Consider the following 27,757-nt stretch of genomic DNA (forward strand, 5'->3'; position numbering starts at 1 on the left):
TAATCTAAAGTAGAGCGATGCTTTACTAAATAAAGCTGCCATCTGTCATGTCTGTCTTTCCGTAAACGTCTCGCAGTCACGTGGTTTTGCGGTTTACTTGAAATCCTCCTCTTGAAAACGTACGGCTGCGTTTAGTTTCACTTTCGTTTGGTGTTTATAAGAAATTCGGTGACTGCACTTGAACTCAGCCTCGCTGCTCTTCCAGGAAGCGGATCGCTATATAAACGGAGAGTCTGTGTGTTCACGCACACACATGAGAGACACAGAGAGAGAGAGAGAGAAGCGGTGATGATGATTTGACGGGTGGAAATCACAGCCAAGCAGATCGATCAGACACCGATCTGTCCTGTGCGCCCATACGAAACACCCTGATCCTCCTCACCTTGTGCTGCGTAACGGATTACCTGCAGGATTTTTATTTTTTTCATCATTGATATTGCTTTTATCCTTTTTTTTTCTTTTTTTTGCATTTTGGGATTATCCGCACGAAGGGATCTTTAAACCGTCGCTGCTGTTAGAACAAAACGGTAAGACACATTCAAACTGGATTTATTCACCTCTGATTTTGCAGCAAACATGGCTGGTCTTTTTCTCTGGGCATTGCACCGTGGATAAAAAAGAGTTATCTGCAACCTTTGAATTCATGGATTTATTATTATTATTATTTTTTTTTTTATGGATTAAGAGATCCATTCATAAGCGCATGAAAAACCTGGATTGAGTTTCACTCCTAACCTTGTTTGATCCCTACTGACCAGCTGTTGTTGATGTTTAATGCGTAAATCAGAAATATGATCCTAATTTAAACCTTATCCATCTCCTGATCTGTCACCCTGTGATTGCCTGGAATTAAAAGATAAACCAAAACAACAACAGCAAAAAAAATAAAAATAAATAAATAAATAAAAAATTCCCCAAGAATTTACAACACATGTCATTACCTGGTAATCATAATCAATAGTCATCACCCTTTCCTGGAATTTAAAGCAGCATTTAAATAGCACAAAGTTTGAAGAAGTTCACATTGGAGTGTACAGCAGAGGTGACTCACACACACACACACACACAGATGAAGCCTGTGGTTTGGGGCTTCTGTTAAATGTGCTCAGCTGATGAGAAGCTATAGATCTTCATCACCTCAGTGGTGTGTACTTTTTATGACCTGAAGGACTCAGCAGAACTAAAACAGAGTTTTTGTTTTCTATGTTTTTTTTTGTTCTTTGTCATTGGCTTGAAAAAGTTTGGTTTCGACCCGAAGCGAGAAAGTAAAAATACAGCTATGAGCGCCGTAAACTGTGTGTGTGTGTGTGTGTGTGTGTGTGTGTGTGTGTGGGTCTACAGACGGTGTACAGTAATCTGTCTGTGGCTGACATCAGTGTTGACTGTATTCTAGCCAAACCGCAGATTCCACTCATATCAAACACAGTACCCGTCAATGGAAACTAGAATGGAGTTTTGACCTAGACTTAGAGAAAGTTAGTGTGTGTCTCACACTCACACACACACACAGATGTATTTCTCCTTTTAAGGCCTTACATGGTCATTCCCTGAAACCTGGTAGGTTTCTCTCTCAGCTGACTTCAGTCTGTAAAAAAATTTTTTTTAAATGAATGTTTGATGTTAACGCTTTCTTTCTCCTCTTTTCTCTCAGGATGTCAGTGTGGTGGTTAGAGATGGGAGAGGGTCTGGGGCCGCTCTCCCCTGTAGGATGGTAGCCGACAGCACAGTCGAAGGCCATGACAAGACCCACTTGTCAAGCTCATCGTCGTCATCCTCGTCCTCATCATCCTCGTCCTCGTCCTTGTCCTCATCCTCATCCTTATCGTCATCGTCTTCCTTGTCCTCCTTGTCCTCGCTGTCATCATCACTGGCCGGGCACGAGCTTGCTCTCAGCCCTCAACGCACAGAGTCGGATCAGCTTCAGCGTCGGGCAGCTCCAGAGCCGAACCCGAGATCAGTGTCTGTTCCCTCCGTGTGCCTGACCCACTTCCCCACCTTCTCCAGGAAAGAGGACTACAACATCATCACAGACACAGCGGCCAAGCTTGAGCGCAGCGGCTTCTACTGGGGTCCTCTGGGAGTGGAGGACGCCCATCGCATGTTGCGGGACGCTCCTCTGGGAAGCTTCCTCATCCGTGACAGCCGTCAGAAAGACGTCTTCTTCACGCTGTCCTACCACGCCAAGAGCGGTCCGGTCAGCGTGCGCATCGACTACAAGCGGCAAAAGTTCTCACTGGCGGGCAACGAGCGCTCTTTCCCGACACTTTTCGCCCTCTTGGAGCATTACATCAATTCTCCAAAGAAGAGCCTGAGTGTCCCCTATAGGAAATGGCAACCGTCTCTGCAGGAGCTTTGCAGGAAGCGCATCATGGAGGTGTGTGGTGGAGCAAGCCTGGTTTCAGAGCTCCCTCTCACCCATGTTGTCCAAGACTTTCTGTTGGAATTCCCTTACAAACTATAAGAAGCTTGACTAAAGTTTTGATAGTATTATTTCTCATTTCAAGGACGCAGTTTTTACCAAGTAGCGGTAAACAGGAGCGTTTGGTGAAGCCTGCCCATCGCGTGCTGGATGTTAAGACTGTATCGCCGTGGTATCAGATAAAAACAGCTCCCTGGTTTGAGCTGAAAAACTGCAAAAGGTTTCATCACCGCAGTCAGGCGCAGGCGGTCTCCAATTGGACAGGGTCCATGCATGACATTTCAACATACATTACCTCGAGAGACTCAACGTCCACTTGCACACCAACATCAACAGAGCACATTTTAGTCTGGAGGAAGCATGAGAAGTTGGAAAACGCTGCATTAAGAAAAAACTACAGACACAGTGGAGCCTTTACAGAGTTAATAGAACTGGTGAGGTCAACTGTGTCTCATCCATTGGAAACTGTTGGGTCTGTTGTCGCCTCGTCGTCGCCACCAGAGGCCCAAAAATATTTAAAAGTGGGTCGTGGAAGGACATTGAAAGCATCATCGGAGTGGACTTTTAGAAATATAGATGCATGTTGGAGGGTACGTTTGAAACCATCACAAGCGCTGGTACCAATAGGATTTATTTTTGTAGCAGATTTTAATACTCTAATGTTGTTGAATGTTTACATCACACATGAATGTTTGCCAGCACTGATGGCTCGAATACCACTTGATGTCTTTTTAAAGTCTGAGCGTAACCCAGATGAAATATTGAAGATGATGTCAGGTATTGGAGTCCTGAGGTCTGGTGTTACTGTAAGTTGTACTGTATGTGGAGGCATCCCACCTCTTGTTGAAACATCTCTGCCAGGCAGATAATATATTTTTCTTTACTGAATCAGATATATATAAGTATTTTTTTTATATTTTTATTTCTTTATTTTATTTGAAATAAAATATACTTAAAACTAACCTTGCTGGGTTTTAATCTTGTTATTTTCTGACTGGTATATCTCTTCCCCAAATCGTGTCATGTGCAGGAGTGGTAGGAGTTTGTAGGGGTGGAGATAGAGGAAGGGATAAGCGCACACACACACACACACACACACACACACACACACACACACACACCCTTCACAATCCACACTACGTCGCAGACTATAGGAGGCAGACAGACAGGAACTGTGACAAGGTATCGTACTGTATCGTCACCACAGTGATTCATCTGTGTAGGGTAAAGTGACAGGTGGGTGGGTTACTTTGGTAGTAAATGGACTATAACACTTAGAAACACACACACTTACCAGAAACAGGGGCAGAGGTGACACATATCGAAGCATGTACGTACACAATTGTGTACGTGTGTGTGTGTGTGTGAGTGCGTGTGTGTGTGTGTGTGGTACTTTTAACCTAATGAGGACCAGATTAAAACTTCCTCAAGAGGAAGAGGGAAAGTTTTTGGGGTTAGTGGTTTGACAGAGACACATTAGATCAAGGTCAGGGTTAGAGTTATAGTTCGTGTTTCATTTTAGAGTTATGATAAATTCTTTGCATACGGGACGTATATGTAAATAAGTAGGTATGGTATGAAAAAAGAATGAACAAGAAATATCGTACAAGAAATATAAAGACTATATATACTGTAGAGAGAAGCCACAAGACACAAAGATGAGATTTAAAAGATGACTTTTCTTTTTAAACAATGGACTGCCATTATTCACTATACACTCAGTAAATTGTCACCTTTCTGTAATGGGTGTGGCAGAACCAGGTGGGTATCTGGTTTGAGAGCATGACTCATAAGTGTGTGTGTGTGTGTGTGTGTGTGTGTGTGTGTGTGTGTGTGTGTGTGTGTGTGTGTGTGTTTGGCAATCATACACACAATATTTGTCACACAAGACCAAAACTCAGCTGAAGGCTTCCCTGAACAACTATTCTCGTTTTCTTTAGAAGTGAAGCCAAGCTGAAAAGGGAGGCGACAGCATGTGAAACACACCGAGCACAGTGATTTAAACAGGAACCTTACAAACCTTTCACACGCGCTCTTACGCAGAGCTGTTGTGTTCATCCAAACTGCTGTAGAGTTGCGGCAGAAATTGATGAAACCTCAACAGTTGCACAGTAAAAACTATTGCATGGGTCCATAGAACATTGTTCATTGTCAAATGTAAAAATGAGGCTGTCAAACGGCAATGATGAGGCTTCTCGGCATCTTTTTTAAGGAGAACACTGGTGGTGTTGGGGGGGTTTCTTCACACAGTGTGCAAAGCTGGGGAACAAATCTCACTGTTTTCATGTCGTAGATGCAGAACACACTTAACCACGAGCATGATCAGCCGACACGAGCGGCCTGTTTGTCTAGTCTGGCTGCTAGCCTCAGCCTTATATTTATATATTTAACATTAACGTACACAATAAGCTCCCGGGAAGTTTGATAGCGGCCAAACGGTATAATGACAGCAATGGTATCTCTCGCGTAGGCCACCTAAAGACTTTGCCCCAAGGGAAGAAATGGCTGTGAATACATTGACATCAGAATTTGATCCATTCAATTCAAGTCCAAAAACATTTCGAAAGTCGAGATGAGTGTTGATTAAATCATTTTATCTCCATTTAAGTTAGATCTAGGTAATGTTATACTGTATGTGAAAAAATAATTTTTGTGGCTTCATGCAGCACTGAACAACTTCAGTAAGAATCAACAGAAAATCCAGTTCTCTGTCCGAGTGGTATCCATCTTCTCATCTCATCCAGGAAACGAATAACTGTTCTTCCCAAATTGTCAAACTATTCCTTTAAGAGACAATGACTGGGACAGGTGAAACTTTAAGACTGTCTAAAGTTATCTTTAAAAAAGCCGAATCATTTTCTTATATTTGCAGTTTCATGACATTTGTGAGAGTATGTGTCACTTTTTCAGACAGAGTATTGTACTCTTCACAGCCTGAGGTTTTAACCTTAGCTAACCTCCAACCCCTTCCTCATACTAACCAGAACTCCAACGCTAAAACCAAACCTTACCATAAAGCTTTGTGATCTTTTACGGGGATTTTTTTTTTAATCTCTTGGGTCTAGACAAATGTTGCCATACTCACATACGCACAAACAACACACAATGTTGAGTCATAGCGAATACTCACTACTCGATTCAAGTAAAGCCTGAGTAGTTTGAGGATATAATTACCTCAGCTTGAGGAAGAGGCTGAGCAGGGGTGGAACACACATGCATAGACGCACCACAGTGGAACATGAGTCAGTACACTATCATTGCCATATCTTAGTATTAATAGGTGTATACATGTTATCAATCACTTTAAGCTTTACCTAGGAATTGATGTCATCGATTTAGGCACAGAATGTGTGTGTGTGTGTGTGTGTTCATCTGGGTCTGGGGAGTGGTGATGATTGAATCGTATATGTCCAAGTTTCATTCGTGGCTTCTCTGATTTCAGGATATTCCAGACTATTTTGAGAAGTGAAAGGTAAAGTGAGGTGTTGTGTGATCACCTGATTTCTGTGGAATCCTCTGATCCTCAGGAGTGTTTTGCCCTGTAAACAAACGTAGACTTCTACGGAAGACATTGAAAACCGAAACCTGACGATAAACATTCCCACAAGAAGCCTTACAAGGGATAAGAATACCAGGGAGATGTTCTTTCTGTAACTGACCTCGACATTCACCGTGAATGAGATGCTCTGTTATTTGGCTTTGTGATCTTGTTTCAGCGAGTTCAAGTAGCACTTTGATATTTTGTTACTCCCCTTTGGGTATTAGCTTTTACGCAGACTATCATCCTATCTAACAACCTCACTGACTGCTCTTGTTATTTTGGATATAGCTTTCCTGTGACAGAACACCAACTCATAACTTCCATGTAAACCCAGTTCACTGAAATGAAATTTAGAAGAATAACATTTCCCAAAGCACTCATTAGTCACCAGCTTCCTTTCGCTCTTCAGGATCTCTTTTCCAACTAATTCTTGATATCTCTCTCTATATACGGCATGATAAACTTTGTGGAAATTTGGCTCGCTGTTTCCCCTGTTTCCCATCCTTGTGCTAAGCTGGCCATAGTAGAGGTCTTCTCAAGTCTCATACAAACCCGAGGACCCGAGACAGGTCCCAGAATGGGTTCAGATCCATGTGGTAATGGGTCTGGGTTCTGTTACAGAGTCGGTTATGAATCTGGGACAATGACAGTATGAAGAATGGACAGAGCCAGAGTGACGGCATCAGTAGGTTTTTTCAAAGCTGAAAATATGCGACGCTGGCTGCCACCATTATCGGCTGACCTGAGGCCTCACATCACAGTTGTCATGAACGGGACATTAGCTATAGAGGCCAAACCCATTGTCTGAACCAGGCTGTAAAACATTTTTACTTCTGCTGTGAAATTGGACATTTTAACATGTGGTCTTATGGAGACTGACTCACTTGTGCAGCCTGTCTCGAGTGGCCACTTGAGGAAGTTAAGCACTTCCACATTGGCTTCATTTCCCAGCATTGGAGGTTGCCTCCCGATCAGGGAAAAAGTGTGTATGTGTGTGCGTAATAATTTGAATCTGTGGCCACAAAGCGGCACAAAGCGACCTGCACCTGCAGGTGCCTCTTTTCAGGAGGTGACAGGTCACAGAGCGGAGGTCAGATTCATCACAGTGGGAGCAAACTTTATCCAGTGGCAGATTCTGGCTGAAAACCCTCCAACCAATGGATGTAAACAACGAACGTTACAACAGATATTTGATGTAGAAAGAAATGGTTGCCTCATAACGTATAATGCTATATATATTATATATGTTATTTATAATTAAAAAAAGGTATGTTCTCAAATTTAATAAATTTCTGTTGCAACAAAACCAGAAATGGCAAAAATGTGACCCTAGCAATCTTCAAACAAGATCCGTGTCAGTGCTGTGACTATAGTTGAGTACATAGAAAACACACTCACACATACATAAGAGCATTTTGTTATGGTTGCACAGTACCAGGAACCCATTCAAATGTTTACGCACACACAACCAGACTTCCATGAAGAGAGGAACCGAGATAAAAGCAACACGTACAGACCACAAGATGACTGAGGGCTCCTGCAGCAGCCACAGAAACACGACGCAAAGGTAGAAAGTGTAAAGGCAACGTCACGATCTTTGCCTCCAACTGCCTCACATGCAGATGCATACGAATACGAGTGAGAAGAAAAACACTTCACAGTAGTGAAGAGGCGAACACATTTCCCTGTAGAAGAAAGGATCTTCAGGCTCAGTCTAAATCAGGGTTTTACTGCCATATATATATATATATAAATATCTTTTATATTTAATCACTGTTAATCACTGTCTGATGGCATGACTAAACTCTGGTGCTGTCTGAACAAGCCCAGGTCCCTGCTGTTATTGACTCATACATCATGGAGTTGAACAATTCTGACTATTCTTGTAATATTGAGTGTTTTCTCAAAATTAAAAACTTGAAAGTTGAAATATTATGACTCAAAGGTTTACAACTTTTCTGAAAATGACGGTTTACAAAATATTACATCTCCATATTTCCCCCCTGAGTGCCACCCTCTACAAGAAGAAACCTTTTCACCCAGTAGTATGTGTGTGTGTTTTCCTGGTGATGGCAGTTCTTTTCTAATACTTCCTGTGGCTTTTCTTGCTCAAACACTGAGGAGAACCTCCTCTGCTGTTACTACCAGGGCGCCATTCTGAGAAAAAAAAAAAATCACACGAGAGAGATAAGGAGGCACAACACACACGAGGGTGAAGAAAGAAAAAAAAAAAAAAACCCTCCTCTGTGTGCTAGCACAATAACAAGACTCATGCAGCAGTCACTGTTGTTAAGTAGAATAATTTATTGCAGTTCTTTATTTATTCCTCTGTTTCAGTTCATTAACAATAATTACAGGTTCAAAAGCCAAAAGCATTTACAGAGCATACAAACATATTACATACACACACACTACAATCAGAGACTAAATAATGGAAACTTGTCATGGCGTGTTTGGACAGAGGTTGCCAATGGTTCCTTTGAACCATTGGTAGCCGCTCCACAATTCTGCCAAGCCTCTTCAGCACGTCAGTGATCATCATCATCATCATCACTATCATCCATTGTATTTACAGTAGCAAGACGGAAATACTAAGAGACTAGACTCAAAAAAAGAGTATTGCTCTGAATTTCTCCTTTATAAACTTGTTGATGACTGTACAGAGTTAAAAATTAAGAATGATCGAGCGTTAAGACTTTAGCTGTATGACAATGGCACAGAAGAGGAGGACGAGAGCTGGAAAGCAAAGGCGGGAAACAGAAGAGAGCGAGGAGGGGTAAATAAAAGGATTAAAAAGGACGAGGCGGTCAGGAGAAGAATCTGTGACTGTGCTTTGTTAGTTACAAATAAAACACACTAATCCCATTCAAATCGATCAAATCACACCACTGTTTGGAGAGACAAGTTGTCCTTTACATTCATCTCTCCCCTCATTGGTTAGCTCTTAACATTATTGCAGTAGTAAAGCTTTATTCAGCTGATTAAAGGAGGAGGGGGGGTTTGCCCCTTGACACTGACCTCTGATCAGTGTTACTGGGCTTTTAAATGCGGCTGTGCGTCCGATCCATACACCCCATTTTCGGGATTCTTTTGGGAATTAACCGCATTATACTCCTACTTTTCCTGCAGAAAATGGGGATTTTATGGGTTGGAAAAAAAAGGGAAGGATCGTTCTCCACATCCTGTTTATCAAATTACAAAAAGGATGCTCCCAGCAGCCAGTGAGAGCACTTATCGTTTCGAAGCCATTTCCAAATACAAGGAGGCTAAAAACTGAGCTCAGGTCAGTGCCTGAGGGGCAACCAGCAGATACATTCAACCCAGTGTTGTCATGGCGCGGTCAGTCCGGTTTGCTGGCGAGTCACCTCTGAATCAACACATGATCTAATCCCTGCAGGTTATCAACTACAGAATGTGTTTGGGAAGGAAGTTTATCTGGAATGGAAATTAAAGTAAAAGCCAAACCAACGAGGTCAAAGATTTGTTGATCACTGTTGCGTCTCTGCTTTGTTACGCTGCGTTCAAGTCACCCGTCCTAAACCGACGCGTCAGCTCAAGAGATCAACGTTAATGATGGAAACCAAATATCTTTCACACACACCTCAATTTGAATCACATCCAAATGTTTTTTTTTTTTACTGATTAGGTGTGAGCTAGGGCAACACTTTGACATCAGTGAACGTTTACAGTGTGAGACCTGCAGATTATTTCAGACATTTTCTTTTGTAGACACAGATTACTGAATTGGAAACAAATGGATCCTCTCTTGACAGAAGAATGAGCAAGAACTAAACAAACTGTAGAACAAACACACCCGTGGTAGCTGAATCATCTGAGCACACACACACACACACACACACACACACACACACACACACACACACACACACACACACACACACACACACACAGACAGTAGTTGGTAGTAACTGCTAACGGACTCTGATATGCGAGTGGTTAAAGGCCAAGCATGGAAGTGACCACCACCACAAAACTTAAGTAGTGAAGTGTAACATGAACGTGAGACAAAAATAGAGTGAATAAACAGCTCACAGCAGCAACATGTGGTGTGTGTGTGTGTGTGTGTGTCTTTGAGCTGACAGACAGAATGAGTATAAAACGTTGCTGGTTGCGCGCCTCTACACACGCTTGCTAAAAACACGACGGGACACACTCGAGCTCACAGAAAACCCAAATGTGCTTTAAAGCCTTCCTCGAGTTGGACCAGTGTGTGTCTCGTCCTCTGTCTGTGCGGATAAAAAGAGTCTTTCTTCATGTGCAAACACAAATGCTGAGATGCCTCCAAAAGCCCCTTGAACTATTCACGTCACACTACCTGCAGGTCGCAACAAGAAAACGTACTGCAGTCAAGCTGGATAGTTTAACTATCACCCTGTCGCTGTGTGTGCGAGCATGTGTGTGAGAGAGGCGAGTTTAAGTGCATGAATGTGTTTGTGTTTGTGTGTGTGTGTGTTGATTAATCCAACTCAGGTGAGTCTGGTGTATCAGCGCGTGTCTCTGCATACTCTGTAGCCGTCGAGTCCTCTTCTTGCAGCTCTTGGTCTCTATTCTCCTCTAAAGGTGCGTCTTCACCTTCCGGCTCCTCTGGCACCTCATCAGTGGGCGTGACCAACTCTGTCGTCGTAGTTTCCTCTTTTAATGTTGCATCCGTCTCCGTCTCATCCGTCGGCGACCCTTCTTCATCTTGCAGCTCCTCATCTTCTTTCCTATCCCCCTCTTTCTCTTCATCCTCCTCCTCTTCTGCAATGGATGTGTCCGGTCTCTGGAGTGTGTGCGTCACGGGAACGTGGCTGGCGCAGGGGTGCAGGTGCGGCGAGTCGGCGGGGGGCAGCAGTGTGAGCGACTCCACGCTCAGGGTATCTGCGTTGTTGTCGGTGAGGAGGGAGATGGTGGGCTGGGATGCTGGGGTGAGGCTTGGAGCCAGGGCTGGAGCAGTGACTGAGGCCGATAGAGTAGAGGAGACTAGGTTTACTTCTCCACTTCCTCCTTCCCCTTCTCCGCCCGAGGAGGAGGGCGGGGTGTGCTCCAAAAATGTACCATCATCTGGAGGAGCAGAGAGGAGAGGGTGAGCTTAGACACAAATTCCTTTTTATCAAACTTTAAGGTTTGATGATAAATTCCACAACCAGTGGGGAGCCCCGAACCCCTCGGGATTTGCACATGAACACAGGCACACACGGGAGAGCTTTGTTTAGTTACTACAGAGGTCTATGCAGGTAAGAAATGCCACATGCATTTGGACAGACACAGGCAGACTGACGACTGAGCAGCACAGCGCAGTGTGTTCATCAGGTACCTCCTTTTGTTCAGAGTCACAAACAAGATTAAGTAGTAGGTTTTCCACATAAACAGAGCTGCAGCGCAGAGCGATCACAAGAAACTAAAAGACTGTAGATCTACAAGCACCGTAAAAACAGAGTTAAAAATATACAGGACAGGACAGTTTACGACCAGAATAAAAAAAGGTACAGGCGGACACACTGCACAAGATCATATTAGCAGCAGCAGTTGTGTTAGTATTTTCACAGTAACAGCATGTTTGTGGACAGAATTACAAAATAAACTGCACTGCAGCGTAAAATACTATGTAAGCATACTTACATTGTAAGAGTGTAATGGTGCAGAATGGAAAATACAACAGAACTGTTTTACAATTATCAATATTACATGAAACTGTGTGAGAAGTTCCAGTTTCCTAAGACATATCTAACTCTGGAGGTCAACACACTTTGGGCATAGCAAGAAGTAAACTGGAGAGAATGAATACAATAATTTAAGAGCATTTTACTCGTGCGACAGACGAAATTTGAAGCTGATTGCTGGCTGAGATGTATGTGATGAAACACTCACTGTCTACACACAGACACAGTACTGAAGAACAGTGCCTGACACTCTTGATGACATGACTGAGTTTTGCCTAGCCAAATTAGGACATGTTATATGAAACATTTATGTAAAAAAGAGATACGGTTAAACACCTGAATGAAAAAGGAAACCCAACCAGTTCCTCAGCCCTCCTCACTTCTCATTCTGCTTTTCCCTGCGCTGGTATTTAGGTCAGTTAAAGTAAAGTGACAGCTCCAGACAACGCTCTGCGTACATACGCCCTGATTAATTTATAGCAGGATGACTGTCGTCTGTAAACTGTTTAACGGGTTCTGCGATATGGGAGGTGGAACATAACTTGTGATCATCTGTGCCACACCTATGCTACACTTTATGGCATATGCAAACACAAACACTACATCTGAACATGTGAGATAAATTAGGAGCAGGTGTGGTGTTGAGTCTATAATATGGTCTGCACTCACATGTAGAGGTGTGGTGCACCAGTGCAGGGCTGAGTGAAGCGATCCTTCATTCTGCACCTTGTGTGCCATTAATACAAGTATATGTTGTTGATCTAAATTATATCCCAAATATACACATCTAATTAATGTTACCTTGAACACTGGCACACTGGTGCTGCATGTTTACCTTTAATGAATCTCTTGAGGACAAAAGTAGGCTCTTACAGTTTAATCATACACATCAGACCGGTTGGCTGTAACTCGATATTCTACTTTAGTATGAAGGTAACGTCTGGTTACCACAGTTCATCATAGTTACAACTTTCTTTTTAGCAAAAGTAGCGTCTTAGGTCTTAGGTTGCAAACGTTGTTGTGTCACATTCATTCGACGGGAAGAAATGGAAAATCATTGTTTAAATAAAATTCATTCATCATTTTATGTCACCTACAAAAGCAACATACACTTTTGATGTCGACACACAGGCTTCAGACTGAACAGCCAGTCGTAGCTTGATGTCATTTTCAGGAGATTCAATGAAGGTAAACACAATGAACGACTGAGTGTGACAGCGCTGCACTCAGAGGTGGTGCACAGACGTTAACTAGGTTAGGTGGAGTGCATGTTTGGCAGGCATTATTATTATTTTTATTATTATTGCTGATATGATCCAGCCCCCCCACACTTTTACGGGTAAGATGTGATTATTTAGCTTCACACATCAAACACTACACGTAGGCGCCTACTCTATATGACCAAGTGTCTCTGTGCTACTACTGGGTATTTCGTGGTGTGTATGTGTGTGTGTGTACAGACACACAAGAGTACACTAAACTGAGGTGTGGTTAACACATATACACTATACACACATATACACTATACAGCACACACATGCTGTCTGTGTATATATACTGTGTTAACCACACCTCAGTTTAGTGTACTCTTGTGTAGTGTACTCTGAGTGTATCGTATGTGCTTACTAATGTTTATGCATGTAAGGAATGTGCTGTGTGTAAGCTACCTGTGGGGCTCTGAGCTGATATAGTGCTCGCAGTAACAGAGTCACATCTTCCTGTGCTCCCACTCCCACTGGAGGGAGGTGAAGGGGAGGAAAGTGGCGAGGGACTGTGCTGTGACACACAGTGAGCCACTGCGAAACCTGGAGATGCCACACACGAACACAGACACACATGTACAGACACACAGGAAGTTATTCCACCTGACACATATCTGGCCCTAACATCCTCATTTCAGATAATGAATGTGTTTTTTTTATTGTTCGTTTTTTTACATCAATATGCAAGAGAAGAGAAATAAAAGAGACTTTTGCAAACATTTAAAAGTGCCTATGAGTACATCTCAATAAAGTATGACCCGACTAGAAGCTGGCTACCATTCTCACAGAGATGAAGCCTGGATTTCAGGATCTTAATTCCCATAGGAGCAGGTTCCCTTAGTGAGACAAACAAAGAGTCCCTTTGAGAGAGCACAGCAGGTAATATAAACCTGTGATTACGGGTTTAGCAGGAACAGACGAGGCTGCAAACAAGAGTGAAGCTCAAGTAAAACTATAAGGAATGGTGTTTAACAGAAGAGAAAATACATGAATTAAAGAAAATGAATAAAAGATCAGGGGCTTTTCTGTATTTCGCCTCTGGTCAAAGGCTTCTGATAGAAACAATCTGTTAAACTTCCACACTACAGATCAAATCACAAACCCATTTCCACAGCTAGGGTATTATCACTGTATGGTTTGAAGGTCAGGACATGTCTGAAAACCTTTTTTAAAAGGAGAAGTCGTAATAAAACTAAATATACCTGATGCTATATTATTGATTGATATAATACTTCTCATCAAGTATCCAGTGTGTGTCAACCAGGGGCCTGTCAGGTCATTGTTTTATGATGTCTCTATCATCCTTTTAATGTCTACTGTGTCTAGATTGTAAACTGAGAGCTGGATTTCTGAGGTAGTGTACAGGTTAAAGCAATATGTGTCAACAGTGGACCCTGGTCACCTGGTACTTTATCAACGGAGGTGAAGACCGATCGGTTTGCTGTGGGGTCATTGGGCGCCCTTCTCGATTGCTCGTAGAATCTGAAAGGCAGGCCGCTGGGTGAAGCGTTGGCCGTCTGGCCGAAACCCAACACCTCTGTCGCACTGGGCTGCACAGGCAGGTCCAAAAGAGCTGCATACAGAGGAAACAGAGAGTATAAGAGGGATATAAACACGGCACCCACCACACAGCGTTAAACGGATTTCCAGGTACTCACCTGCAATCCTCTGCATCTTCATGCGTCTGGCCTGGATGCGACCCTTGGCCAGCCGCTGCTTGGCGATGATGCAGCGGATATGGTCAGCAAAGATGAAGTTGGCTTGCAGGATGGGCAGGGGCTTGGCGTGGGGGTTTGAGCTGGGCTTATGGATGACGATGTTCAATGCTCTGCTGTCGTCCTCAACGCCAGACACCTGCATGTCCTGTTGACGGAAGGAGGAGAGGGAGAAGGAGAGAGAGTCAAGAAGTGTTAGAGAGATTAAACAACAAGTAAGAGAGGGGAAGAAAGAGGAAACGTATTGGGAATGAAAAAAGGAAAAAGACAAAAACAAAAATAGTGAATTGAGAGACAGATAAGTTGGCGTTAAAGTAAAGCAGAAAAGGTGGAATAATTTGCCAACTAACTAAATAAAAAACGAATTGGTCTTTAGCGCATCCACAGAAACAAACACACTACTTTTCTCTTACTTGGAGAAGGCCGGCGAACTTGACTACACCCCATCCGAGGCGTTTGGTTTCTGGTTCGACCAGACTCATCTGGTACACATCTACAGCGAGGAACCTCTGGGCCTGGCCGCCGTCTTTACTGACCACCATGCAGGCTATGAGGTCACTGTTATCTGAAAAAGACAGACATGACTGTGAGTGTACAATTCAGGTCAAAGTATGAATGAATAAGTGCCTCAGGTCTGTTTCTGTAGATCTTTATGAGATTTAGATGATTGAAGGAATATATCAGCTAACAGTGATTGGCTGAACAACACCTGGTTTGTCATTCCCTCACTTCCATTTCACTATTAGACTTTTTATTTATTATATACACAACACTGTATTTGCAGTGGAATATGTAGTAGACACACAGTACTGTAGACATGAAATGAACCACTTTCTAAGAGTTTTCATCCCAAAAGTCGCTGATAAAAACTATGAAACTCAAACAAAGACACGATACTGGATGATGCTAGTTAAAAATACTACACCACTTACTAAAAAGTCTCATAAGAGGCACTACTAAACATGAACTTGATTACTAATCTAAAACCAAACCGCAGAATGAGGACACTGTAGTTTTAACTTCTGCTTTATGTTACAAAGGAATGCAATGATTCATCTTCTTTAGAAACAACTTATAGAAGCTCAATGTGGCCAGTAATTGCTTCCCAGAAGTTTACAACCCTGTAACACTGAAGACACTGACTGTTCTTACTGATGAACTCCTTTAGACCTTTAGACCACATGCTACTTAATGTGTAGTCATACTGTACGTATTGATACAGCAGCCATACTGAAGGACACCGTTAATCAAAACAGACAGACTGCTACACAAACCTGAAGAAGACATGTTTCTCCCACACGTCTAGCAGCGCGATGAACAAATGTTAAGCCTACATCTAAGCAGCTTTTACTTTACCACAAACCCTACTGCACAGTAGTTGTAGTGCAGCAAACACTAAATGTGCAACTAATGATCTGATTTGACACCACTTGTTTTGGTTCAAATATCCACCCACTCTCACTGGCTCCAAATGTTAACTAGTAACACCACACCGAGGTACAAAACATTTCTTTCTCTTGCACAGTCTTACTCATAATATGTAACCTAATATCTAACATTTTTGCTCTCTGGTCCCTTGGATTCTCTAATCAGACATGTGCCTCATGGGATACATGTGAAATTGGTTGGATCCATATCCATGAGTACACTTGGTTTTTTGTCCGTTTAAGTAGCCCCATCAGTGCAGTATATGTTTGTTCTGTTTTTGGTGTTTTTCTGAAGGTTGGACAGCTGTTTGATGCATGTACAGTAGCTTGCAGTGTAACACATACATGTAGCCTTCTGGTTATAGGACTTCCTTTCTAACCAAAACAACGAGATCAACGAGAGTTGCCAGGAACTTGACTATACCTACTGAAACCGTGTGGTGAAAAGTACCTCCAGATGGAGAGGTAGTACCGACTCACTTCAGCAGCAAAGAGATGCTGACAGACAAATGGTCATGGAAATTAGGGGAAGTCTTATAGTTTGAATCCCCAGACCAGTTGGGAAAAAACCCTTCCACCCCCGGTTTCTACTTGACTTCTGACTACAGAAGGCAGGGATGAGTCCACTTTCCTGGTCCAAGAGGGTTGAAAATGTGGGAATAGATGACTCCATCCAGTAGTTTTATTGGGATCATTCATGATTTCAGCCACTTGATTTGTTTTTAGAAGTACTGCCATCAACAGACAAACAACAGGAAAGCCCCTTTTTATGAACGTTTTGGTTTCATGAGGTAAACAATGTTTCCACGCATCAGTCAAGTGAACTTTTAGATTCATGCCCCCTCCTGCTAGAAGGAAGTCAAAAACAAAAAGTAACATGGTTGTTTACTTAACAAAAAGCACTGAAGGCCTACTGTCATGTCATGATTCATCAGAACTGTGTTACTAATACTATATATAAGTATATTTCAAAAGTTCTTCAGAAATTTGGTTTGTTTCTGACTAATGGAAGACATATCCTGTTTTAATTATGTATAAAAAGCACCAAACAATACTGCAGTGAGTAGCTGAATTGTCTGTCTGTGTTGAACACTCCCTGCCCCTGCAAGCATTCCCTCGAGTTATCAAGTGTCCCTGGTCAACCTGCCAGGTTGCACAAACAGTACTGAAGGTAGACAATAGAGCCACTGTGTTTACTTGCACAAATAATGAGTCAATGACAAAAACAAAACTCCACAGAAAACTGTAGAACTTCCATCTTAAACTGTATTAAAATAAAACTGCATGTCTTCACATGCACCATTGATTCATACGTTAACCTGATACACTCCCGCCTTTCATCCTTGAGGCAAAGCTCATATTGATGGGAAAGAAACATTCAACCACAGAGCTACTACTTTGCTGACACAATATACAACATGTACAAACATTAGCAAATGTTTTGTGATTCAACAGTTACCAGAGGATGTGGTGAAATGGAGGTGGTGGCACCCTAATGGTCAGAAAAAGGAGTTTGTGGGTGGAAGCTTGCAGGTTTAAATCCCCCAAGCCCACGAGGAAAAACCCACCTACATTTCACAATGACTCTGCAGAAAGTGCTTGCTTAAATCAAAGTGACGGTGACTTAGTGAAAAACGAAAAGAAAACCCAACAAGAGAATGATTCCTTAACCAAACATGCAGAGGTTTAAATTCAAGACAGATCAGTTATAATCTATAAACACATCGTTTCAAATTATCTTTTCAAGTGACAGAAAATTACTGGAAGCCATGTCATACTAAATATGATATTTCTTTAAGGCTATCATTACCTAAATCTGCCACAGACTCTTTCAACAGGCGTTTGGAATCTTCAAAACAGTCACAGTTTCAGCCACTGAATTAGATTTGAAAGTAATGTTGCAGAGATACATTTGGTTTCAATGTTTCCATCCACCTGTCAAGTGATTTCTTAAGATCACCCACCCTCCTCCCAAAAGAGGGGAATTAAGAAAACACTGGGTGTATTTCCTTCAACTGGGTTTGGGAAAGTGCAAGTAGAGCTTTGAACACAAAACACACCCAGTGCAAACGTGGAAAGGCTTTAAAACTATGTTATCAGCAAATTATGGCAGTCTGAAGACAAAAAGGAATTATAAAAGTGAAATTGGTAATATACTAATTCAGGAAAAAATGGCAACACAGACATGACACATCTCCAGAAAGCATTTTGGTATCTGACACTGCTGTGTCATTGGTTTGATCTATTCATTGGACCACTGTCAGATTAAAGCGTTTCCAAAATGTACCGAAACTGCAGCTCAGTCATCAAAGATGATATGATAACCGATAAAGGTTATGACTACAAAAATTTGCCACAGCCGGTACAGTCATCGCTGCTTAGTAAACAACCCAGTGGAATTTACAATGAACTCTTTTTCTCATGTATAATTCTAAGAAGTGGTTTTCATGGTACGAAGGCTGCCATTTCAAAATCATAAACAATCAGAAATAAGATTAAAAAGAAGAACAGACCATTTTACTTGCACAGAGGGGGAAGTGGTATGTTCTTTCTTAAATTTTCATCCTGAGTCATGCAGAAAAAGGGTTAAGAATAGTGATGGTGCAAAGAAAGAGTGAAAGAGGAAAAGAAAACAGATAAGAGGAAAAGAGGTTTTCTTGGCTTTCACAATAAGACAAACCTAATATCAGAACTGTATGACATACTGCTCTGGGGAATTTGTGGTGAATTATTTCAGTTTCTTTCTGAGATGTTCTGCCAATTAAAATAATCATAAAATGAGGGAATGAGGAATAGGCTCATTTCAAATAAGAGAGGGTGGCTTACTCTCTACTCACCAACTCTCTTCTGAAAGCCATGAGTCAAACAGTACATACTGCATTAGGTAATGTGTGTGCAATGTGCATGGATGTATGTTCTATGTAGTTAGGTATGCCAGCTGTTCAGCAGCAGACAGTGTGTCATTACCACAACCCAGGTTGCCACACTGTCACTTATAAAGACACACTCCAGCTTACACCAAGAAGCAATTACGAGTCACCAGTCCATCTAGCCTTCATCTCTTTGGACTTGTGATTGAAAATGTGAATGATTGGCCAGCCATACTAACTTAATTCCACAGAGGCTGAGCAGAAGACAGTGTGGCTGCTTGTCTGATTGCTTTTGGGTGGTTAACTGTATTCGGCTGAGTCACACGATAACTTGGAACTGTGAAATTGAATAACGATGTCGTGACAATTTTATTATGATAACTGATGATAAGTATTTGGGAAGAACTACAGCATCACCTGACAACAATTAAAGAGTTATGATTTTATTTTCTCAAACCTAGATATTTAGTTGACTCAAAAGCTTTTGGTCTCCTAAACATTAGCAGAAACTGTACAAATATTCCTTATAAACTGTCATTTGACTTTGTGTGATTTCAGGATCTCAAGCATCAAGAAGCCACAAACGCATGCAATGCTCACGTCAACAACAAAATTTGCTAACTTTGTGCGTGTGAGACAGTGTCCTCTCTCCTGTTCACATTACTGTGCAGACGCATTTGTGAGCTCCTGCGAGGCACAGCTAACCACGTGTAAGTTTCCATAACATCATCTACACACCTGTGTACAGTAAGAGAAGATTGATCAGGTTTTATCAGTGTGTGGGAAGCTGTGCGTGTAGATACTAGACTGTGTCTGTATGCTCAGCTCTGCATCATTGTGGTTGTGCACATTTGCATGAGAATGTGTTAAGACGTGCATATACGTCTGTGTTATGGATTGTGTGTGAGTGTGTTAGAAACAGAGACTGAGGACTGCTTTATCACTACTATTTCTTCAGATCAGACTTGAACTCAGAGATATCAGCAGAGAAGAGGCAATGTCCCAGATTCATTCTTGCTCTATTAACTCACGCTACAGGCAAATTCAATATAAGGTGATTCATAGACTACACTACTCAAAAACAAGAACAAAAACCACATCTTTCCATCTGTGTCTCCTGTATGTGACAAGTGTTGTTCAGCCGAGGGATCACTAGCGCATCTATTCTGGTTCTGCCCAACTCTGCATAGTTTTTGGACTGCAATCTTTGAGTGGCTTTCGCTAGCTTACTCCAAAGACATTCAGCCTAACCACGACCTGGCCATCTTGGGATGCTCTGTAATGAATACTGAGCTACCACGCAACGTGCAGATGGCTTGGCGGATAGGAATGGTGGTGGCTAAGAAACTTATTCTCCTGACCTGGAAGTCCACCACTCCACCTCGCTTTGCTCACAGGCCGAAAGAAATGCTGTCCATTATACAGATAGAGAAACTCTGTATGTATAAACCCAATATACAAAAAAGGTTTGAGAAAACATGGGGACCTTTCTTGGCACGGTGTCACATCACCTGACAACCACAGGGACTCTGTTTTATCTGGCTACATAACTATGCTCTGGCTATTACCTTGCTCTGGGAGATCTTGATACTGCGACAACTTTGTCTGAACAGAAAAGCTATCTTGTGAACTGTCTGGCAGTCCTTTTGTTTGTTTTAGTTTTCTCCTGTATGTCCTGTTACTGTCTTTGAAAAAACTTGTAAACTTTAATAAAGTATATAAAAAAAAGAAACAGAGTGAGAATTACTGATCTTTGTCTGATATGTATACCGTCAATTAAGGGGAGGTATTCTGGGGAAATTGTACACAGTGTAGGAGTGATTAAAGTTATTGTTTGCTTTTCTGGAAGGTCTTCTAGTTTTATTTATTATACTTGATTTAGTGTTTTATGTTGTCCCTGAGTTTTAAAAATTATAAATAAATAAGCACGACAGCCGTCCTGTAGCATGTGGTCTGGTTTTGCGCCGTATATAAATAGCTTTTCTTTCTGTGTGGGTGTGTCTTACTGAGGTCTAAGACATCATCTGTCTTGATAAGGTCTTCAGGTCTGGTCAGAGGCAGCTGTGTCTCAGGTTCTCCCTGAAGCTGGAGCGATAAGGACCGCAACATGAAGAACACACGGATTGCCTGTAGGCAGCGTGAGAACACAGACAAAAACAATTAGAGAGGTTATGATGAATCAACCTCCCTGCCTGAAAGCTACAGTTGCAACAAACCAATAAAAGGAACAATAGAGTGACAGCGCTGCAAACAATCTATGAGAAAACATTAATCAATCATACAATATTTATGTCACTGTCAGAATTAGGCTGTTATCTTTCATCTGAGCGCTTGATTGCCGCCGTTCCCGTGTAGCGTGTTTGTAAGACAAGTCATGTTTTTGGCAAAGCACAAAACCAAAAGTATGTATTATATATACACTATCATATTATATGTCAGCTGTTACTGATTTCACATGCCATGATCTCTGAGAGCCATCAACTTGAGTATTACATGCAACGTAGACTGAGCCTGAGTGTGCGTGCACGTGTGGACGCACCCTGCGTGTCTTCTCCACATCTCCACAGGGGAGTCTCTTGACGAAGTCGATGCCTGTCAGAGGGGTCCCGGTGGGTGGCAGCAGCACTGAGGCATCCATCATTAGATACTCCACATTCAGCGGTTTACTCTGCAACATAAACGTGTACAGATGAGTCCATGTAACAGCAACCACAATATATATTTGTAAACTCAGATAAATCATGTTTCATTTCTCAAGGAGAAAAAAACAACATGACATCACAGCATGAGGCCAACTAACCGTCATGCTCCTGTATTCGTCTTCAAACATGTCCAGAAAGATCTCCTCGCCCTGTGATGACAATAAAATTGGATGGCAGTTAAAAATACGCCAGACTTAAACCCCATTTTTGCATCAAGCTGTCAAAAGGCCAGATTCTTTCATACAACACATTTTATGTTTGCATAGAAACAGAAATAATCTGCTCATTTTCTCAGTTTGGCATCATTCTGAAACAAAGCAGCCACATAGCCTTTTTGATCAGACAGTGGTGATACAGAGGATATTTTATAATGACACGTTACTTTCTATCAAAACTCACATTTGTGCTCATAATTATAATCATAAATTATAGTTCATTACTCTCATAAACCACGATGCCAGTAGAAAGAAGGATGTTAATGCACACATGTATAAACTTGTTTAAAACTTGGATGATATTTAACAAGCTACTTTCCCAAACACCCTCATGTTTTTCCCTCTGTTTACCACTCATTATATCCTATCCCATGTTGATCTCTTATATTCAGCTGACTCATCTGTCCGTGCAAGTCTCTGTGTACAAACAGTCTATGGAAGCACACACAATAATTTATGACGTTAGTAACGTATGAGTTCTTTTGTGTGCTTGTGTGCTAGTCTATTGCGTGTGACAGTGACTTATCAAACAAGCACTGGTTTGTATCTCGGCATATGAAACTGTCACAGGCCCCCCCTTCTTTAAAACATCATACTACCAGCGCTGTGCACATATCGGACTCATCTGCTGTGTGTTCCAGCACATTACTAAATATAAATCATCTTTGAAATTCTTAAAGGACACCCCATAAATAACATGAACCAAAACAGGAAATGCTGGACAGATAGGACAAATTGTTGGACATGCACAGTTGAGCATCTTATCAGATGACACTAATTAATTATCAAAGTGTTCTTGAATTGGTGGATGTGTTGCTAAAAAGAACTGCACTCATATATTTTGATAAGAAAAAAAAACAAATGAGATGACTTAAGATCATGATTATTCACAATATGAAACATTTGAGATATTTTAGATATTTAAACATCCAATGTTTAAAGTAAGTTCATTTAATCCAAAGATAATTAAATCAAATGAATATTTCATTTATTTAGATTCATCATCATCAAGTCTCTTTGTTTGGAGTCGCGTGTTGGTCACAGTGATATTTTCCAGAAAGGTATGGTACAAAGGTACAATTTTTCTGTGTTGTTGGTCTAGGTGGTTGAAAGGTGACAAAGCCAGCCAAACCTGACTACAATGACTGATTCCAAAACTAATATCCAAAGATAGTCAAAAAGAAACAGAAAGCATTTTCCCCTGCGTGTGTAAAAGAATATAAAGATAAACAGGAATCACTTTCAGTTTTACCTGTTACACCTTAGTGGAAATCGTTTCAGTTATAATCATTGGATACACTTAAACACCCGTAACCAAACGTCAGCCAAAGGAGACTTGTCACAGAGTGTGATTCAGCTTTTGTTGTGACATGGTTCTTAAGAACTGGTACTGGTTACTGCTTGTTACACCAGAGCTTCTGGCATGCTTGACTCAGCTTTCTTTTTCTCCCTAATTTCTTTTTAATTTTCTGTTTGTCCATCTCAGAAGTTGTCTGAGTAGACAGACCAGCAAAGATATGACTATTAATCCCTATTGGTCTACAGCGGATTTTTTTAAAAATATATTCCTTGTCCTTTATACTTATTTGTATTCATAATACTGCATACGTGGGAGACTGAAGATAAGCACTTATTTTTGTAGGTTAGCAGTGCATGCATGTATTGGGTAGATAAATGTGTTATCTTAAGTGTGTGTTGGTGTGTGTTACTGTGTACACTCACCTTGTAGAACCCCCGCAGTAAATGGAGACTTTCTTCTCTTGCACCCTGCAAACACAAACATGTGTAAACAGCATAAACAATATGAAACAATGCAAAATACATTCTGAGCATTCATTTGAGACAAACACAAATGTTTTTTTATTAAATGTATTTTAAAATAATTAACAGTAAGAAACAAACATGTATTTTACGAGCTGCTCACACATAAAAATATAACCTACAATACTGTTATGACCCAATGTCAAATAAAATCTTGTCTTCATCTCAACAAACCAAATTCATTGCAAAAGCATTAAAACAGATTTTTCTTCTTAAATCCTCCTCTTCCTAGGCCCTAACAAGCTTCACGGAGCTTCAAATCTCTGCACGCTCTCTTGAACCTATCTTTTTGTAACCCTTCATAGACCACAAGCTAAAAATGCAGATTAGATTATGATTAGTTAACAATATGTTTTCTTTCCATATGTCTTGGAATTTTCTAACACCACCACAATTCACAGTACTGGAAAATGACAATACAATTTCATTTGCATTACAATTTTTATGAAAAGCTGCTGCAAATTTCAGCATTTTAGGGCACAATAATAACTTGTGAAGACTGACATGCAAATAATTTATATTTAATACAGTGAAATACACTGGAATGTTCCAGTTCTTCATTCGGAACAAATGCACAGATGACTTATTAATTATTACTCATCATTAGGCTTGCCAGCTGTTCCTGAGAAATGATGACGGACAGCAGTCAGTCATAATAACATGAGTAACTACTAGTGAATCTACACTCATGAGGATACACAATGTACCATTTAATGTTAAATACCGTAATGCTGTCACTCCTGCGTTCAGTAATGCAAGACCAAGATTAGTAACATAACTAATCTGCCATTTCCCCACAGAAGGGTGGAAAGAGAATCAGCAGGGTCAGGGTCAACACAGTTTCCTGTCAAAACCCTCAACATTACCATTTCAGAAGCACTGACCCCTTTAGAAGAGGCTCTTCCTTTGTTAAACTATGAGGTGGGAAATTCTTCAAGCAGAAACCCCCATGTTAAACTGACTGATATCAATACCACACCTGTTCAGAAAACTACTGTAAAATGACCGTGGTCAGGTTTCAATTCACTTTTTAATTCAGTCTGATTAAAAATTACTCAAAAAAAAACAAAACAAGTACACACTTGCAGTATCACAACTACTTCCTGTAACTCCTGTAAAGAAAGAAAAGAGGAAACCAAATAAAGAGAGGGTGGGGAGGATTATTTGAAATGTGAAGAGTGAAGAGGAAATTAATTAATTTCCCAGAAGGATGAGGGGAAAAAAAGAAAGAAAAAAAAACATGTTAGCTGTAATCCAGTGGTAGCAGGAAAGAAAGAGGAAGAGGAGTTCATGTGAGTAAATGAGGTGTGGTTTGGGTGGTGGAAGAGCGGGGAAAGGATGATCAACGACATTCCATATGCTGAAAAATGTCTCATAGACCACAAATTAGGAAGCATTGAGAAACCCTGCAACTACAGATTCTGAGGAAATCTTGACATCAAACTTTTGTGACTTTGTTGACCGAACTCTTTTTTGTGTGTGTGTGGTATGTTGACAGGAATGAATGAATGAATGAATGAATGAATGAATGAATGAATGAATGAATGTATGAATGTATGTATGTATGTATGTATGTATGTATGTATGTTGCATGAACATGTTTGTAAGTGTTATACCTCCATGCAGGCCAGATGAACGTCTTTGATTATACAGCTGTTTCCAGACAGCACAGACTGCTTCAACAAAAGGCAGCTCAGCTCCAGGGTCGCTAGACGCACTTTGCCATCTGCACACAGACACACGCAGACACACACAGACACACACACAAAAATAAGAGAAAAATATATGATTAATTTATGGTAATAACTTACCTGTAACCTCATAACGCTTTAACAAAGTTTTTATGTCTTATATGTAATTAATGGACCAAATTGTATTCATAATATTAAATATTATATTTGTATTCACTTGTACATAACTTCTCATCATACATGTTGTAATTTTAGTATGTCCATGTGTGTATGTTCAACTGAGAGTAAAGAAATAACTGGTGCTTTTCTTGCTAAGTTCCAGCTTTTTTATTAGTATTCTGGCACTCCACTCTTATACTGGTCCATTATGGAGGAGGTCCAGGAGTGCCATTAGCGCTACCTAACTCACCACTATCACTAACAACGAGTAAAGTTATATGTCCATTAGTAAACTTGTTAAATCACGGACAGTTGAGGCAGAGAAGCTGAAAACTGTGTAACACAACTGACAAAGCACTAGAAAAAGAGAAGTCCTGAGCAAACTTTGGCCACATTTAATATGAACATCCGACACTGTAACAGTATACATGACAGAAAAGAAGGCACTGCACAAAAAGCTCCCCTTTATTTTATATTCATCACACAGCTGTGCACAGTAATAGGAATTTAAACGGGAATTGGACTGAGGGAGTGGCTTGTGTTTGTAATTTCAACATATTATAGATATTATTATTATCCCAAAGGCTGTGTGTTACCTGGCTGTGCTGCCTGGCTCATAACTCTGATCAATCTCTCAGCCAGCACCAGGCTGTAGGAGCTCCTCTCCTGATCAGGAACTGGCAACTGCAGACGCTCCAGAAGATCTCGGTTTATACCTACAGATAAATGGATGGATGGACAGAGAGACCAGGTGAGGAAGAAGTTGTATGTAGCTTTGCACAAACATGAATACTGTGATGTCAACAATTCTGATAGTACACTGTCTTCTCTTCAAGCAACCTGGGTTGTGAAATTCCAGGACATTTCAAGTGGCCTGTTTCCCATAAATGTGGCTACTGAGACTCCAAAGATCATGCAAAGGTTTTTCTGTTATTTACTCATTGACATACACATTGATGTAGATGGGGTGGACAAAATAATAGAACACATCCTCCACAACTACCATGCAGGTGAATCAACACCTGTTCAGTTTAAAAAAAAAAAAAAAAAAAAAACCTGTATTAGACTGCGTTCAATTTAAAGTATACCTAATAAACAGGCAACTGAGTGTCTACTGAAACATTTGTTCAGATGTAAAGAGGCTCATCTGAACGCCAGCCAAGTCGTGTTTTTAGAAATACAAACACTTGTACACCCATACAGACAGACCCCTGATGTGGATGCCAGTTTACTTCATTTATGTGTATAAATGAAAGGAAAGGCCAACCTTTGCTGTGTGAGACGGCGTAAAGCAGACAAAGGACAAACAAGGCGTGGTAGTCATCGATGGTGCAGTCAAGGGCACTGTACACCATGTCTAAGAATGGCCTGTAGAGAGGGAGAGGAAGAACACATCAGTACACAGACACTTCTGTCTTTTCACTTTTAGAATACTTCTAACAGTTCAGTGTGTAGTGTGTGCGTGCATGTACCTGCTCCTCTGTGTGTGTGTGCGGGTGGCTGCAGCAGTCTTCTCTTCATCAGTGATGTTCTGCTCCGTCAGCTCTGACACCTTGCACTTCTCCATCACCACCATCTCTATCTCTGTGTGCACACACATACAGACTTTGTACTTATACTCCAAACTATTAACGAAAACACACATCATGGCTGTGATGAAAATGTCACCAGTGATCATGAATGTAAATCTGAAGTGCTTCCTTCATTAGTTCAAAAATAAATTAATTGATGGAACGTGTTAAAGCAGCAAAATGGTCCGATCATAACATCGTGTCTGCTTACTATAGATTAGAGAGTTGATGTAAGTATGTAAAATGTAAGGAATATATCAACCAATGATGTACAGCATGTCACCGTCTATCCCTGACAAGGTTTCTTCTTTATCACTTTTCTTATTAATCAGTTAAATTGGGTAGGTGTTTTTCCACCTCAAATGGTACATTTGTCATTATGAAACTATCTGTTCTGCAGCCCACGATGCCATTAGTGTTAAAACTCTCTGCAAAAAACTATTCAGTCAATGCATGGAAGGAATCATTTCAGATGAGTGGAATGGTCACATTTTACTTAACACACACACACACACACACGCTGCACACACACATGCACATGGAGCAGGAGTGAGAGACAGGCGGAGAGGTGAGGAGCACAGGATGGATGGTGTGTCACCGTGGAAATGGACACCATGGAGATTGTGGATATGTGATTGGTGGTACCATGGTAACTACAGAGAAATTAAAGGTGCCGAACAGGGTAAGCAGCAGAAAGAGGA

The 27,757-nt window shown here is 41.1% G+C and overlaps 2 protein-coding genes across 7 annotated transcripts in view; one reads left to right on the plus strand and one right to left on the minus strand.

The window, feature by feature from the left end:
* The first annotated feature begins 231 nt into the window (after nt 1-231).
* Nucleotides 232-2,605, plus strand: socs1a (suppressor of cytokine signaling 1a). The gene is made up of 2 exons (XM_010729149.3): nt 232-527; nt 1,652-2,605. Exon 2 carries the CDS (start codon nt 1,709-1,711, stop codon nt 2,459-2,461), a length of 753 nt encoding a protein of 250 aa, XP_010727451.1. The 5' UTR covers nt 232-527; nt 1,652-1,708; the 3' UTR covers nt 2,462-2,605.
* Nucleotides 2,606-4,224: 1,619 nt separating this feature from the next.
* Nucleotides 4,225-27,757, minus strand: part of clec16a (C-type lectin domain containing 16A) — a 38,729-nt gene continuing 15,196 nt past the window's right edge. For 3 of the 6 annotated variants that reach the window (XM_027284760.1, XM_027284761.1, XM_027284757.1), the window contains 13 exons: nt 26,958-27,069; nt 26,753-26,853; nt 26,082-26,201; nt 25,252-25,361; nt 23,537-23,581; nt 21,698-21,748; nt 21,437-21,565; nt 20,904-21,024; nt 15,014-15,165; nt 14,544-14,748; nt 14,288-14,458; nt 13,291-13,428; nt 8,241-11,024 (listed from right to left, as the gene is read on the minus strand). In XM_027284760.1, the coding sequence (XP_027140561.1) occupies nt 10,438-11,024; nt 13,291-13,428; nt 14,288-14,458; nt 14,544-14,748; nt 15,014-15,165; nt 20,904-21,024; nt 21,437-21,565; nt 21,698-21,748; nt 23,537-23,581; nt 25,252-25,361; nt 26,082-26,201; nt 26,753-26,853; nt 26,958-27,069 (2,042 nt within the window). In that variant the 3' untranslated portion in view covers nt 8,241-10,437. Of the gene's footprint in view, nt 4,275-8,240; nt 11,025-13,290; nt 13,429-14,287; nt 14,459-14,543; nt 14,749-15,013; nt 15,166-20,903; nt 21,025-21,436; nt 21,566-21,697; nt 21,749-23,536; nt 23,582-25,251; nt 25,362-26,081; nt 26,202-26,752; nt 26,854-26,957; nt 27,070-27,757 lie in introns of those variants that run through there. The other 3 variants (XM_027284759.1, XM_027284762.1, XM_027284763.1) reach the window with 3 other exon arrangements.

This window comes from Larimichthys crocea, chromosome XII (genome assembly GCF_000972845.2).
Source record: "Larimichthys crocea isolate SSNF chromosome XII, L_crocea_2.0, whole genome shotgun sequence".
Taxonomy (NCBI): domain Eukaryota; kingdom Metazoa; phylum Chordata; class Actinopteri; family Sciaenidae; genus Larimichthys; species Larimichthys crocea.

Excerpts from the sequence above, each read along its gene's own strand:
- socs1a (XM_010729149.3), top strand. The coding sequence starts at position 1,709 with ATGGTAGCCGACAGCACAGTCGAAGGCCATGACAAGACCCACTTGTCA.